Raw genomic sequence first — 15,732 nt, 5'->3', positions numbered from 1 at the left:
AAATATTTCATCTCTCCAGCCCTTACCTGGAGATACACTGGGGGAAAAGAACAACCAATCTGATAAACCAAGGGTTTGACATTCACTTGGCCACCTGTTGCTAGTGGACTGAGTTTCCTAGTTCACTAGACCACCTAGTTCAGCTGGCCACGGTGCTGCCAACCTCTTGTCTCCTTTTGTTCAGGAGTTCTGCTAGGTCCAGACTTTCTCAGTGCCACCAGGACTGGCTAGGTCAGGCAGCCTACCGAACTAATCCTACCTCCTGTTGGGTAAGGAGACTAACAATGTGCTTTGCAAATCTATCGAATCTCTGCAGGCAGATGTGAATAGATTCTGAGTGGGAAGTTTCAGAATCAGTGAATTCAGAGTTACAGGATTTGTGCATAGATAAATAAAATGTGTCTTGTGATCCGTTTGGACAGTCGCTGAATATATGCTATTACAGGCAAAACAGGAGAAGAATTCTCAACTCCAAACTCACAGAAAACACATGAATAAAAACAATAACACTTTATTGGTACTAAACAACTTATTTTAATAATTTTGTCTTCAACACAAATATATATCAGGATCACTACCATTTCACTATAATTGAATTCAAACATCTACAGAAATAGACCAATACTTAGAAAGATATTCATTTTGAATAGTTTTAACTAAAGAGTACCAAATATAATACCGAAATTTTAAATACTTAGTGTTTTCTATTACAACATTAAAAATGGATTTCTTAGCATTTCAAGGCTACATAAGCCCCTCCTCCCAAAATAACTTTTTAAAAACAACTGAAAGTATTATACCTGCTGGTTTTCATAGCAGTTAAAATTTTTTAAATAAACAAACTCTTATTAACACAAATGCAACTTGAATACTTGTAAACCATCCAAAAATGCCTGGCACTTACTCTTTGCAGGTAGCAGGCTCATGTGGAAAAATCATGTCAGAGCTTTACAGTTACAATTGGAACTTTAAACCATAAAGAACGGGAAAAACCCTTAACATTACTTACTATCTTTCCTTCTTTGTTTTGATTCTATCAATAAGGAATACATTTAATGTCGACACTTCATTCAAGTGGACCACCACACGAGGCCTTGGTTTCTCTCCTTTCTTTTGGTTAGCTGTTTTATCATCAAATGTCTAAGGACAATTCTCGTTAGAGCCAAGAATCTTCACATAAAAGTAGCTAGGTTTAATTTAAAATAAAACTAATATATATGCATGTGCATACAACATTGAAATGTACCCACTAGAAAGAAGACAAAGAAGGAAAATATTTTAATGATGAGTATAATTTTGTTTGCTCATTAAGATAATAAATACTACCAAGGTATTTATAGCCCCAAAGATCAAAATGAAGTTAATAGTATATGAAACCCTAAGGATAATTTCTCCTACAACTAAAACAAATGTTTCAAGGAAACAGAAAGAAAAATGAGTTTGAAAAGGAAAAAACAGGGAATAGTAATTTATTAAAAATTATACCCTTGATTGTCTTTTGAGGAGAAAATAACAGTTTGGTTTATTTGTTTTTAAGAGCATAAGATGGACTTCACTTTGAAACTCATACTAATACTAGTTTTCACTTCACTGAAAAAAGCTGCGAGAAATAAAATTAAATTTCAGACATTTTCCATTTAATATGTACAAAAATATAAAGTTTATATCTGAAATATAAACGAGTCATTCATTTTCACTCATAATATAAAGTGCTTTAGGAAAAGTTTACTATTTTGAGTGTTCAAACTTCAATAGAAATTGTTTTCCGTACCTAGGAAAGTATAATTGTAACATGAGGTACAAGTGAATTCTATTAAAATATAATTCAAATAAAAATAGATAGGAAAGTACCTAAATTAAAAAGTAGTCATTTTTTCAATGGTGTTAAGTTCACCTTCTATAACTTTTTTTAAAAGCTGACATTTTATCAATATAAAATTATTATAATCACAATAGAATATTTTATACTTAACATAGAAAAACAATTTCACATGATACACTCACAGCATTCAAGGATTACAATACATAAAGGAGTAATCTCCCTGAAACAGAACGTTTTCTTTTTGTCACCTTCATTCCTTACATAAAATCTTTATTTCACATCATTTACATAAAAATATCAATCTGACAGTTAGAAACGTTTCTTTTTTGGCTCTCTGGAAACCAGAATTCAGAAATTTACTCAGTCTTACTGTGTTTCTTTTGGAGGTTATCGGAAGCCTCGGCTGTGGGCTTTGAGGTGGAAGACCCAGTGCCATTGAATTTAGTCTCACTTTTCTTTGCACTCGATGAAGACAGCTGCTGACTTCCAAACAGCACTCGACCCAGCGCATCCTCGAATGGAGCAAAAGGCACAATAGACGTCTGTGTAAGCATCATGGCTACCTGCGGGGAGAGTTCGATGTTAATGTAAGTATGCGTTCCGGTTCTCAGGACATAAATAGACTCTTGAATTACATACGCAGGCACAGTAAACGAGGGTAAGCTCTAGGCGAGCAGCGATGAGCTTACCCTCAGTTCATGACAACCAACACAAGGGACTCCGCCTGCGGGTGCCGAAGGAGCAATGTCAATAATTTCCACAGAACCCCATTTAGTCTGCACAGGAAATAAGATGATAAAATAGCTATGGTTTATAGGCAAATGACCAATAGCACACAATATTGACTATGTGCCTGCTGTGTGCCGGATCTGTGACAAGTGCCTACGTCTGTAATAATCCAAGGATTTCTAAGAGTCAGTTCCTCCAGATCTCTGATAATGAACCAAACTACAAATATTCCGCATCAAATTTTCACACAAGATCCACAAACAATTTCTATTTGCTGGCAAAATGAAATCAAGTCTAAATGCTTCTTAACTGAAATGCTATCCTGGTGGTGGGAAGCTGGTGGCAGAGCAGACGCTCATCTCAAAGGAATAAATAAGTAAAATGCACACCGTGCAGCAGTTAACAATGAGAACCACAGAAAGAGCATGCAGTGAGTCTGCATATATACTATTCAGTGGAAATGAGACGCCGAACAAGAGCTATAGTGTACTATTAGTTATGTAAATTAAAAATGCCTGCACACACAACATGGTGACAGTACTAACTTCCCCTGCCACATACTTGAAATGGTTTATTAGATGATATTACATAATAAACTCTCTCTCCCTCCCTCTCTAAAACAAACATACACAGGAAACACCAAAGATGGTAGCTTAGTCTCAACACACGCACGCATGCACGCGCACACACACACACACACACACACACACACCCCATGCCGTCCCCTCACAGTAAAGGCCTGAAAAACCAAATGAAAAGGTTACAGATGACAATCTTGGAACCCTGAGCAAACAGAAGGGAAAAATAATTAGAACAAACCCCAACTCGAAGGAGACTCTGAACCAAAACCGCAAACAAGAAGAGAGCTGGCATGGAGGTACTCTGGCAGCCAGCCTGACAGAGTATGTTAACCATACTGCAACCAACCAACAGCAATCCCGGTAAGGAATGTACGCGACAACCTCAGGGGAGTCCCAAAAGGAGGCAGAGAAGAGTACAGCAAGGAGAGCAGAACAGGAACTAGACAGAAGGCGCTGGGAGGGAGCCAGGGTCCAGAGACTGGACTACTCACAGATAACAGACCGGGACCACAGATCCACAGGGTATCAGCAGCAGGATCCCTCACCCAACGGGATTCTAGGCAGCATCCCTCAGTGCAGGAGTTGGGGCCAGGTCCCTGCCCGTCTGGTGAACAGTAACATTCACTTGTCCTGCCTGCCCATCGCTGCCTCACTTATCCAACAGTTGATGAGTACTCTCATGCCCCGAAACCAGGACCAGCTGGCCCTGCCTGCCCTGATATATCAAAACAAAATCAAACAAAAAACAGGACACAACAAACATGCAATTCAAACACACACGCATAAATAATACCTCAATATTTCAAAGACAGCAAACAATAACAAATCATATGGGGGAAAAAGGTTAATATGGCTCAAACAAGTGAATGAAATAAAGGGAAAGAAAACCTTTCAGAGGAAGAAACAATAATGAAACTCCCTATGAAGGAATTCAAAAGACTTAGAATCCTCAAAGGGATCAAAGAGATCACAGGATGGGGGGTGGAAACCCTAGAAGAATTCAGGAAAACAAGAACAAAATAGAAGTGGCAATTAGAAATTACGGAAAAACAACAACTAGAAATAAACTATCTGAAATAGAGAACTCAATCGAAAGACACAGAAGTGGAACTGAAGAACTGGTGAGATACAGACTACTAATTTGAGGAACTACCAGAAAGTAGGATGAAGAAAACAAAGAAAGCTTAAAAGTTGTGTAGGATAATATCAAGAGGTATAATTTACATAGAATTGGAATTAAGGAAGGGGGAGGGGGAGGACACAGAGAGGACTGAGGAAGATATTTAGGTTGAAAACTTGCCAAATACCACAAAAGAAAAGATTACCACGCAAGAAGCTCAATAAACCCCGTTCAGGATAGACTCCACCCCAAAATTCATCATAATTAAACTTTCCGGAACCAAAAACTAGGATTAGACGTGGCTCATAAAAAGCACAGTATGGTTTACAAGGAGGTGTCAGAATGCCGAACAAACTGCAAAACAAGATCCTACATCCAGCCAAATGATCTTTCAAAGCACTGGTAAAACTAAGACATTCTCAGATAAACAGAAACCAAGAGAAATTGTAAAAGCCACATCCATCTATGAAGAATTATTAGAGATGATTCTTTGCTTAGAGAACCAGCGCCATCAGACATCACACCGAGATAGAGAAACAGCAATATTAGCCGTTTGCTGAAGAAAAGCAAAATAAAGCGAAAGAACTGACCATAGGAATCAGAGGAGTTAAGTTATAAATAATGGTAACCTCTAAAGGGAAAAATAAAAGATATAGTATAGAACTTGTATATGGGGTGGAAGTTCAAGTGACTGCAAGACTGTTTTCATTTTAAGAGGATTAAAGTAACTTCAGGGCAAACCACAGAAAACAATAATAAATCTGTTCACCAAAATAAAGAACAAAACAAACAAAAAGACCCGGTAAACTAAAAAACAATGATTGACATAAATTTTTTTAATACAAAAAGATCTCAGTACAGAATTAGAAGGTAAGTAAACAAACCAAGACCCGATCTTCATAAAGTATAAAAGAATAAGGTACTTGTCCCATATACCTTTTTTTACTATAACATCTGGAGGACATGTTTAGACTCTTTAAGATTTTGTATCTCAAAAGACCTAATAGCAATATTCCTGATTCATGTTTCAACAATTTATTATTTGATTCCACCTCTCAATACCATTCAGCATAACTAACGTGCCAGGCTGGGTTGTCTAAAGAAGCAAATCAGTGACCCTCATCTAGGTACATGAAAGAACTTCGCATCAAGAAGCAAGTTTACGTTAAGAAGGCCACCCCACAGCCCAGTCCAGCTCAAGTCGTTAAGTCTAATGCTAGAGGAACCCCCCTCAGACTCAGCTGCAGGCCAATGACGCTGACCAGTAAAGCAGGGAAATCACAAGCCCATGTCACAAGCAGAGACAGGTAGGTCCACAGTCAGTGGGGACAAGGCAGGATGCTGACCGCTCGCAGGGTTGGGCAGGCCACATGAGGCACCTGGAGGCAGAGTCCCCGCAAAGATGAAGGTGAACAGTCAGAGAGAGACGAAAAGTTCCGGTTTCTCCCTGAAAAGGTCCCAGGAACCACCGGCAGGCTGCAACTTGATGAACAGGCTGGGGCCGCCCCACCTCCACAAATGGTACCATCCAGTTGACATAATGTATCTCACTGCCACAGGACTACGCCATCTTTCCTGAAATTATCTGCTGAGGTTCCTCTTAATTCATTAGCCAATCCTTCCCAGCCTTCCACTCTGAATCTTCCTTCTCTCAACACCAGAGCTTCTACCTCTACCTATGAAGGACCTCCTAAGCCTGACTAGGTTCCTGTTTGACTCTTTGCTTTTCTCCCTATGCTAGGTACTATAACTGCTTTCATAGTAAATTTAATGTCATCGCAACCAAAACACCAAGCTTTTTATGGAGTAAGACAAATTGCTATTAAAGTTCATAAAGTTTACATGAAAAACTATGGAAAGTAAAAGCAAGCATAAGAGTATCTTGCAAATACATATTTTCATATGCATTTCTCAAAGTTTGAGCAAGTTTTACATTTGTTAATGTTTGAGGGTATTTTCATATCTTTCCTGTGGGAATTGTCGATAACTTTCTGAAAGAATTGTTCGATTGGGGTTTTGGCCCATTCTCCCTCAATTTTGAAAAGGTTCTCATGTAATAGGATAATTGCTCTTTGTGGTCTGTGCTGCAAGTATTTTATCAGGATGCCAATTACATGAGGGGCTTCAAAACATTCTTGGGGGGAAATGTCATTATCTTTCCATTGCAATTCTTTTACTTTGTCAATTTTTTTTGCCAAATTTATGACATCATCAATCTTTTCTTCTGCTGTCATAATATGAAAGCCCTTCCTCTACCTTAAGGTTGAAGAGAAATCTACCCAAATATTCTACTAGTATTTGCATGCCTATCCCCATTAATTTGTGGTGGAACTTTCATCACATACTAAATTCCCATAAAAATTTAGATCTATTTTTAGACTACTTGTCTATTCACATTACAATGCCACAGATCTAATTATAGAGGGTTCTTCTGGATTTGAAGGAGCCGCGGTTGTGCAATGCTTACCCACGTAGCTGCTATCCAAAAGGCAAGTCAGATCCATGAGTCATTCAGGAGAAACGATCTAGAGGTCTGCTCTCATACAGAGTTCAGAAACCGCAGAGAACAGTCCTGTGCGGTCCCTTTAGGAGGCTATGAGTCAGAATCAATTCAACAGCATCCAGCAATAACAATACTGTGTATTTTAATGTCTAGGTGATGGTAATGTACCCCAAATCAGCAGATTATATGATCTCTTTAACTTCCTACAGAATCTTCATTAAGATGTAACATATGTCAGATTGAAAGTCTCAATAATGTTAAAAATATGGTACATGTTCTCTGCTCAGAGTTAAATGAAATTAAAAATCAATTACAGAAAAATAACATAGACAAAGGATACACTTATTATACGCTCTGGTGGCATAGTAGTTACACATTAGGCTTCTAACTGCAAGGTCTACAGTTCGAAATCACAAGCTCTCCTCGGGAAAAAGACAGAGCTTTCTACTCCCGCAAAATCTTAAAATCTCGGAAACACACAGGTGCAGGTCTACCCTGTCCTATAGGGTCACTATGAGTTGGCATCGACTCAGTGACAGTAAGTTGGGCTTTTGGTTCAGAAATAAGCTATTGGTCAAAGAAAATGACCACAAAGAGAATTAAAAAACACTCTGAACCATAGGCAAACAAAATATTAAAATCTGTAGGATGGAGCTAAAGCAACACTTATAGAGAAATTTTAGTTTTACTGTTTATACTAGATGAAGACAGATCAAAGTAATGACCTAAGATTATACCTTATGGTACTAGAAAACATAAAGAACACTGTCAATGGAAATATAAAATAGAATAGTCACTTTGTTCTTCACAATCCATCAGTTCCTCAAAAAGTTACACGTAGTTATCATATGACCCAACTGCATTCCAAGGATCATATACCAAAGAGAAATGAAAATGTACATTTACACAAAAACTCATATGCAGCAGCAGTACTGGTCATAATAGCCAAATGTTTATCAGCTGATGAATGGATAAACAAAAAGATAAAATAAATTTATATAGTTATATAATATATACATAATGCTTTCCCCCCCAAAAAAAATCTTGTAGGTAACATTTTAGCTAAAATTACATAGTTTGAGATAGTTAGCTATAAAATTTTTCTAGGCTTAAATGGTAACCTTATTTTAAAATCTACTTTCTGAAAACTCTCTCCCATAATGGTAAGAATAATAATAATAGTCTCATGATATAGCTGCGAATAAAGTTCCTAAGATATGCCAGGCATAGTGATAAAATGACAGGCATCATCTACATTCCTCTCAACAAGCATACAGGAACAATGAAGAAAATGGGATTCAGAAACAATTGGATTAGTAAGCAAAACTGGAATTTGAACAAATAATTAACTAGGAGTATTTCTAAAAGCTATTATATCATACTACCTCCTATGTGCAAGAGGGAATAAGTTTTCAGCCCCATAATAATAACAGCATTTAATTAGCAATAGATCCTACTATAAAATATTGAAATTTTAAGAACCTTAAGAAATTCAGATACAATGAAATGTTAAAAAAGACGAAGAAGAAATTCAGGAACAATCTAGTCCAAGAACCTCATATTGCAAATGAGACAACACTTCCCACATTATATCTAACAAGCACTGACTACATCTACTAATCTCTGGCCCCAGAGAGTCCTAGGCTATCTAAAGTCTCTGCTAGAACAAGAGGAACCGCTGAAGGTCCATGTGTCAGTCTGGGTACTGTAGAGAAACAAATCCACAGAAACGCATGTATAAAAGAGAGTTTTATATAAAGGTTAAGTGCATATCAAGAAAACATCCCAACCCAATGCTCCCCAAGCCCACAAGTCCAACATTAACCTATATGTCCAACACCAATCCACAAAGTCCTCCTGCATCTCACAAAACACACACTATGATGCCAACTACAGGAGGAAAGTGGAATCAGTGAATGTGTAAGCATCTCAGCACTGGCAGGGGTCTCCACATGGGTGCTCCAGCACCCAGGGCTGCATCAGGGTAACTCCATGTGGCTTCTCAGAGAAGTCTTGGAGGAAGTGAGCCCTGCCAGATAAAGCAGGGAAATTGCTAAGGCAGCTGCACCCTGGTCCAACCATCATAAAGCAAGAGACCCAAGAACTAGAAAAGAGAGGCTCACTGAGCCATTTATCCTACTGCCTTACAATTAACCCCACGTATGTTTATCAGCCAGGTTGGCACAATAAACTACCTCAGTCTTATGATTCAGTCATAGATGTGCTGAATCAATACCCAAAATTCATCTTTTTAAATTGCAATAATAAAAATAAAAGTTATTGCCTACTCTGCAGAATTCTATCAAGATGGAATGGTTATATAGAATTTCTAGAACCAATTTATAATTACTTGAAATTCTCACCTTTGTGGCCACAATAAAGATCGTATAGAAGAACATCAGATTGTGCTTTGATATTGCCAGATGCTTGGTGTGTTGGAATGTGAACATAACTGACCCCAGCAAGGTTATCTTGGAAGGGCTGAAAATAAAACACATTTTAAGTCAGAAAGCAACAGAAAAACACATTTTTAAATCAGCAAATAGAAGTCATGTTCTGTCTTTCTCATGACACTGCAAACACTAATTTAATGCTAATATCAATAGATATAACAAAAATGAGCTCTGTGTGCATAAGGTTTAGAAATTTTTGAATTATATAGCTAAATAAGTTTCTTTATAACACATTCATATTGTCAAAGATATGACTTTGTTTATATAAACATATATTATGATTCCAACAAAGAAGGAAGTTTCTAGGTACAGTATTTCTGAAATATGTTTGACCATATTATATTTTTTTCACAAAGGATTTGAAAGTCTCGTATTCTACAGCATGACTTAGAAAAATAGACTAGCCCACTTAAGAGAAACTTTACAGAGGTAAACCAACTCTCTGGGACACAGACGAGAGGAAGGGGAAGTCCTAATTTGTAGAATTTGCCAATTTTTCAGCTATAAGTAATTTCATGATTGCCAATTTCAGGCTGTCAACATGATGTCCCTTGTCATGGAGTGCAGAAGAGCTAATAAGTTCTCATGAACTCATATGAACCAGTACAAAACGTCACTGCTTATGGCCTTAGCTAACATTTTAACACGTTCACATTAAACGTGCAGGGTCTGTGAGGGCTCATGAAAGGCACTGCTCGGAGGCCCCAGCTGATGGGCGGATCAGTCACTTCAAGCAAAGCAGGTCTTGACACGGCTCTGTACCAAGCGTGTGGGTACAAAGAAGCGCCGTCAGCAAGACGCTTGCTTGAACTCAATAGGGTACCTCGAAAAATAACACGTCCAATCAAAACAGTGCTGCTGAGGGGATCTCCTGGGATCTCCAGAGGGTTGTGGAATGGTCCAGGGGCTACCAAAGGAGTAATTTGGATCGCTTTTCTCAAAGAACAAAGAATAACCACCAGGATTGATTGTAAAGAAGTTTCCAGAAAATTGAAAAGTAGACAAGTGAGGAAAGGCAAGGAGTTGTCGAGAAATGTTGTCCATCACAACATATGTGTTCACTCTTCGAGGGTAGGAAAGGCTGCACGATGAGAATCTCACTGGGAAACCACACCCCATCCATCCGAGAGTCCTAAAGTGCCCTCTTGAGACAAATCTCCAAGAGCACGTGAAAGGAGCGGGAGATGAGTCCGTCAAGGACGCCGACACTGCCGTTCTGACGCAGTTACAGCAACGAGTGCCGCAGCCTTTGAGGATGGTCACCAAACGGACACCACCTTCCCAGAGGAAGAGCCCCAGCTTCACATTTTGTTATCTTTGTATAATACAGGTCTCTATGATTTTATAGGAATACTTCCTTTATTGCTACATGCCATCCAGGTACAACAGAACAGAACCCAGTCCGTGGCCTCAAAATTGTTCCTAGAACACCAAGTCCATCATTGCATCTCACCGAGCTTTTCTTCTTTGTCTCTGACACATGTCCGGAGCATGAGAGGAAGTCTTGCTTCTTGGATTATGTGCTCAGTATACAGACTGAATAAATAGGGTAAAAGGGTACAACCCTTTCCTGATTGTAAACTACTCAGTCTTTCCTTGTTCTATTGAAAAGCTGCTTCTTGGTTCATGTACAGGTTCCCCATGAGACCAACACAGACATGTCGTGGGATTCTCATTCTTCTCCACGCTGTCCACAGTTTGCTGTGATGCACACAGTGGATGGCTTTGCACAGTCAATCAAACACAGGTATTTCTGGTCTTCGCTTCTTTCAGACAGGACCCATCTGACATCAACAATGATAGTCCTTGTGCCCAGTCCTCTTCTGAATCTGCCTTGAGTTTCTAGCAGCTCCCTGTAAATGTACTTGTACAACCACTGTTGAATGGTCTTCAGCAAAACTGTACTTGCCTGTGATCTCGCTCCCAGTCAGTTGGCCAGGTAGCTGTGTTCCAAATTTACCATAGACGAGTGAGCACTTCCAGCGCTTCGTGGGTTTTTTGAAACATTTTCATTGGTATTTTGTTAATTCCTAGAGGCTTGTTTCCGGCTAATGTCTTCAGTGAAGCTTGGTTCTTGAGCATATTCTCTCTTGAAACGGTTCCGTGCCAATTAGTTCCTTTTGGTCCAGTGGCTGTGCCTCCCTTCCATCTTCCTTAATGCTTCCTGTATTATTCAATACTGTTCCTGCAATGTTCAGAATCTTTCAATATTACAACCCAAGGCTCTATATTTTTCTTCCATTCTCTGAGCTTCAGATAATGCTGAACAAACCTTTTGGTTTTTTAACGCCATGTCTTCGCTCACTTTGCTCACAGGTGTGTTTTCTGGAGCTACCCTGTGAAGCGTCCTGAGAAGCTCTTTTACTTCATCCTTACTTTCATTTGTTCTAGCTGGTCTGCAACATCCACTTTGACCTTCCCTTTCTTTCCTGTCTTATTAATGACCTTTTGCTTTCTTCATGTATAATGTCCTAATCATTAGTGCTCAATGAGTCAAATCTGTTCTTGAGGTGATCTCTAAATTCAGGTGAGATATACTCTAGGTTGTAATTTAGTTTTCTCAGATTTATTTTACTTTCCTTCAATTTCAACTCTAACTTCCAAATAAGCAACTAATGGCCTGGTCCAGTTAGCCCCCAGCCGCATTTTGGCTGACAGTGAGCTTCTCCATCTTTTCCCACAGATGTAGTCAATTTGATCCTTGTGGATTTCATCTGTGAAGTCCATGTGTATAACCACCGTTTATGTTGTTGAAAGAAAGTATTTGCAAAATTCTATCATACAATCGACAGCTTTGTATTTATACCAGAAAGACCGTATTTTTCCGCTAAAGTTCCTTCCCCCTTGCTTCCAACTTTTGCATTCCAATCCCCAGTAATCATCGATGCATCTTAATCGTATGTTTGATCAATTTTCAGACTGAAGAAGTTGATAGAATTTTTCAATTTCTGCATCACTAGCTTTAAAGGTTAGTGTGTAAATTTGAGTAACGGTTGTATTAAACTGTATTTCCTTGAATATACATCATGTCACAGACAGCGCTGTACCTCAAGAAAGATCTTGAAGTGTCATTTTGGACAATGAACACAGTGCCAGTCCTCCTTTTCCAGCTCAGTAAACCATCTGACTGCCTGATCCGACACCAGTGCATTTCGGCGCGCTCACCTCTTGCAGTCATCTTGATGCCGTCCACCCCGTTCTTCACGGCTTCCAGTTCCTAGGTCCATGCTTCGTGCACCCGGCTCAGTGCCTGGAGTCAGTGCCAACCCTTAGTGGCCCTGTGGGTTTCCGAGACTGTTAGTCACTTTAAAAAATGTCACAAGTCTTAATTGATTAGTTTCTACCCAGAGAAGTCTCCTCTTCATAAAATATGTTCTCTTTACAATCCTATAACATAGTCTCTTTACAATCCTTTAAGAATCCAAAGTGGTTATTTTTTTCTTTTCTCTCCTTTTCTGAAGAAAGACATATGGAGAAGGGATTCTGCACAGCTTTGAAGGGACAGTCATTTTGTGAGAATAAAATGTGTTCGTTCTCTTCCCTGCAGGTATCTTCAGCAGCTACAGTTCATCTACATTTAAAGTCCACGAAATCTTCTAAAAACAAATTTGATGAGATTCAAAAAATTTTAAATAGGGTTTGATTTGATGCCAACTTACTAAGACATCTTCAACCAGTCATCAGCTTCTCGTTTCCAAGTTCCTTTTATCAACTGCTCAAAAGTGGTGATAATGCTCCCACCTGCACCTGTAAACAATAATAAAGTGCATCAGCCAAATGGGTAGCCAGTTGCCCTTGAAAATTAATTGTGGAGGCAAAATTCTATCTCCTAATTTAAAATTCTAAAAGGATGTCTAAAACACACTGCTTGAAGAAAACAAGTTGCCTCGTATATTTATGACACTGAGACAACGACCATTCTTTCCCCAGCCTGCACTCTCAGGTGCTGTTGAGTCAGTTCCAACTCATAGCGACCCTGGGTCAACAAAAGGAAATACAGCCCCGTGCTGCCAACTTGTGTTATGTTGGATCCCACTAATGCACAGCAATTCCCATTTACTGTAATTAAGGCTAGCATCAAAGTCTTGGCACACACATCTGGTTTGCTTCAGATCGGGGGGGGGGGGGGGGGGGGGGCGGAGCTGGTTTATGATTTCCTTCCCTGATGTGATTAGATTTGGGTGCAATATACTCATCTGCCTCACATACATTAGAGAAATTTATTCAAACCCCACATACAAACAATTCAATAATACAGACAAGTCATACAGAAGATGAATTTGGGAATTAATCATCTTTACTCCATATTTTAAGTTATTCGGGATTTAAACATACACACAGAAAAGACAGGGCAACGTGCTATATTTACAAGTGCAACATGACTTCTCAGTGAGCTTGTCGTTTATGCTGGTACGGCACTTTCATTATGGAACTATGAATCCCTCTGGTGCCGGTGTTCCGATTTTACTCTAAGCTGAACAGGATCCAAAGAACGACTAATGATAGTGAAAAATACTACTTTGAAACTAACTTTACCAGTCAATGAAAACAAAGTTTCCATCATCCAAAAAGATTCTATTAGTAGATTATGTGGTCCTCATTAATGCAAAATTAATATTAATATTAAAAATTAATATTAAAAAGATAATTACTCAGTAGTTGTAGTTGTCCACCAATATGAGAAGAGTTATGAATGCATTATTGTTATTATTACCTCGGGCCCATCCAATAGCTATCATGACTAGCCAGCCATTTTTGTAATAGCTATTAGCATGTGTGACTCCACCTACTATTTTCCAAGTTCTGGTCACTTCCTTCATTCCTGCAGCCAAGAGTTGAACAGGTTGAAAAGAATAGGCTTGGCAAACTAGGTCACTTGGGCAAAAAAATATAATATACCTGAAATTAAAATTTTAAATATTTTAATACATCAGTGAATCAAAAGAAACAGAAATAAAAATCCATTACAGGCATAACTCTGAGAGGTCTGGTTCTAGATAATCACAATATGTAGAATACTGCAACTAAGTCAGTCAAATGAATGTTTTGATTTCCCAGTGTATGTAAAAGTTATAGTTATACTATCTGTAGTCCATTAAGAGTAAACAATATTAGTGTGAAATATTGTGAGAATTACCAAAACGTTATACACAAATGACTGGAGAAGAATGAGCACAAATTATTGGGGAAATGGTACCAATAGTCTGCTTGACACAAGATTAGCACAATCCTTTTATCTGTAAAAAAAAATCATTCAGTCTGCAAGGGACAAGAAAATGAGGTGTGTCTCTACATCAGCAATAGCCATTTCACAAAATATATAATCAATATTAAAGTAAGGGATTTTACTTGAAAAAAATATAGGTTGGAAAATAATTGATTGTTTAAATAACGAATATATGTATAATCTGCCAAAAAAGATCAGAGGATAGAGTCAATTTTGTACTTTTAAGCACATTAAAGGGAGCCCTGGTGGCAAACCGGGCTACACACGGAATGGTTCCTGACATGGTCAGCGGTCCTACCCTGCAGTGCTCCAACGAGAAAGAGGAGGCTGCCTGACCTGAAAAGACCGAATGCCTTAGAAACGCAAAGGGCAGTCCTATCTGTCCTACACATGCAGAAAGCATTCAACAAGTTCCTCATCTGTCTGTCCTGATATGTTCTGGAAACTATGTTGAAACCACTATTTAAATAAAGCAAGTATATAATCACACCTAGGGGTAGGTCTACTCTAGCTAGATGGTGTCTTCATCATTTGGGACACGGAACTAGAAAATGGCTCTTGGAACCTGTGTGAAGGCTGTACTTCAAGCCCCATTAACATCTTCACCTGGATCCCTTCGCACAGTGCATAAACCACACACCAGGCAGAGAGGTTGGAACCTCAAGGAGGCAAATTTGTGTTCAAGAAAATATATTTTCATACAACTAAATGAGTATAAAGTGTGTGCTCTAATAGATCTAAGTTTATAACCAATTAAATTGTGACATTAAGAATAATTCACCCATCCTCTTTTTGAAGCTTCATTGTTCTAAACATCTGATCGAGTAATACCTATTGGAGATACACTATTTTTACCTCCTTATTCTTAAAATGCTCACAGGCATGGGATGGTGTGCTTTAAAAGAACAGGGCTGTGTGACAGACTGCTAACTGCAAAGCCTGCAGTTTGAAACCCCCGGCTCCTCCAAGGACGAAAGACAGAAGAGGCGGCTTTCCCTCCCATAGAGTAGTCCTGGAAACGCACAGGGCAGTGCTGCCCGGTCCCACGGGCAGCATGGGCTTGCTGGCAGCAAGTGTGGTTGCTTTTTGTTCTGGAATAGTACGTCTGATACAGTGCATGAAAGCAGTAGCATGTCTCTTTTTAAAAGAAGTTGTTAATCTTACTGTAACTTATGGTTAATAGTCAGAATCCCTACAAGTATTCGAGAGGTCAAATCTGGCTGCCAAAGTACTCCTTCAGAGAAGACGTACAAGATGCAGCACTACTCTTCCTTGTCGCCATCCACAATTTCAGTCT

At 38.9% G+C, this 15,732-nt stretch overlaps 1 protein-coding gene across 1 annotated transcript in view; it reads right to left on the bottom strand.

Annotated features, from left to right (window-relative positions):
• Window positions 1-535: 535 nt before the first annotated feature.
• The window catches only part of TMEM38B (transmembrane protein 38B), a 41,435-nt gene continuing 26,238 nt past the window's right edge, over window positions 536-15,732 (bottom strand). The window contains exons 3-6 of the mRNA XM_075560269.1: window positions 13,923-14,107; window positions 12,868-12,955; window positions 9,119-9,236; window positions 536-2,385 (exon numbers count right to left, since the gene is read on the bottom strand). Of these exons, the coding sequence (XP_075416384.1) occupies window positions 2,179-2,385; window positions 9,119-9,236; window positions 12,868-12,955; window positions 13,923-14,107 (598 nt within the window). The 3' untranslated portion in view covers window positions 536-2,178. The remainder of the gene's footprint in view (window positions 2,386-9,118; window positions 9,237-12,867; window positions 12,956-13,922; window positions 14,108-15,732) is intronic.

The sequence above is a fragment of the Tenrec ecaudatus genome, chromosome 10, assembly GCF_050624435.1.
Source record: "Tenrec ecaudatus isolate mTenEca1 chromosome 10, mTenEca1.hap1, whole genome shotgun sequence".
NCBI lineage: Eukaryota > Metazoa > Chordata > Mammalia > Afrosoricida > Tenrecidae > Tenrec > Tenrec ecaudatus.
The sequence above is the reverse complement of the archived record's forward strand: the minus strand, read 5'-3'. Positions and strand labels throughout refer to the sequence as shown.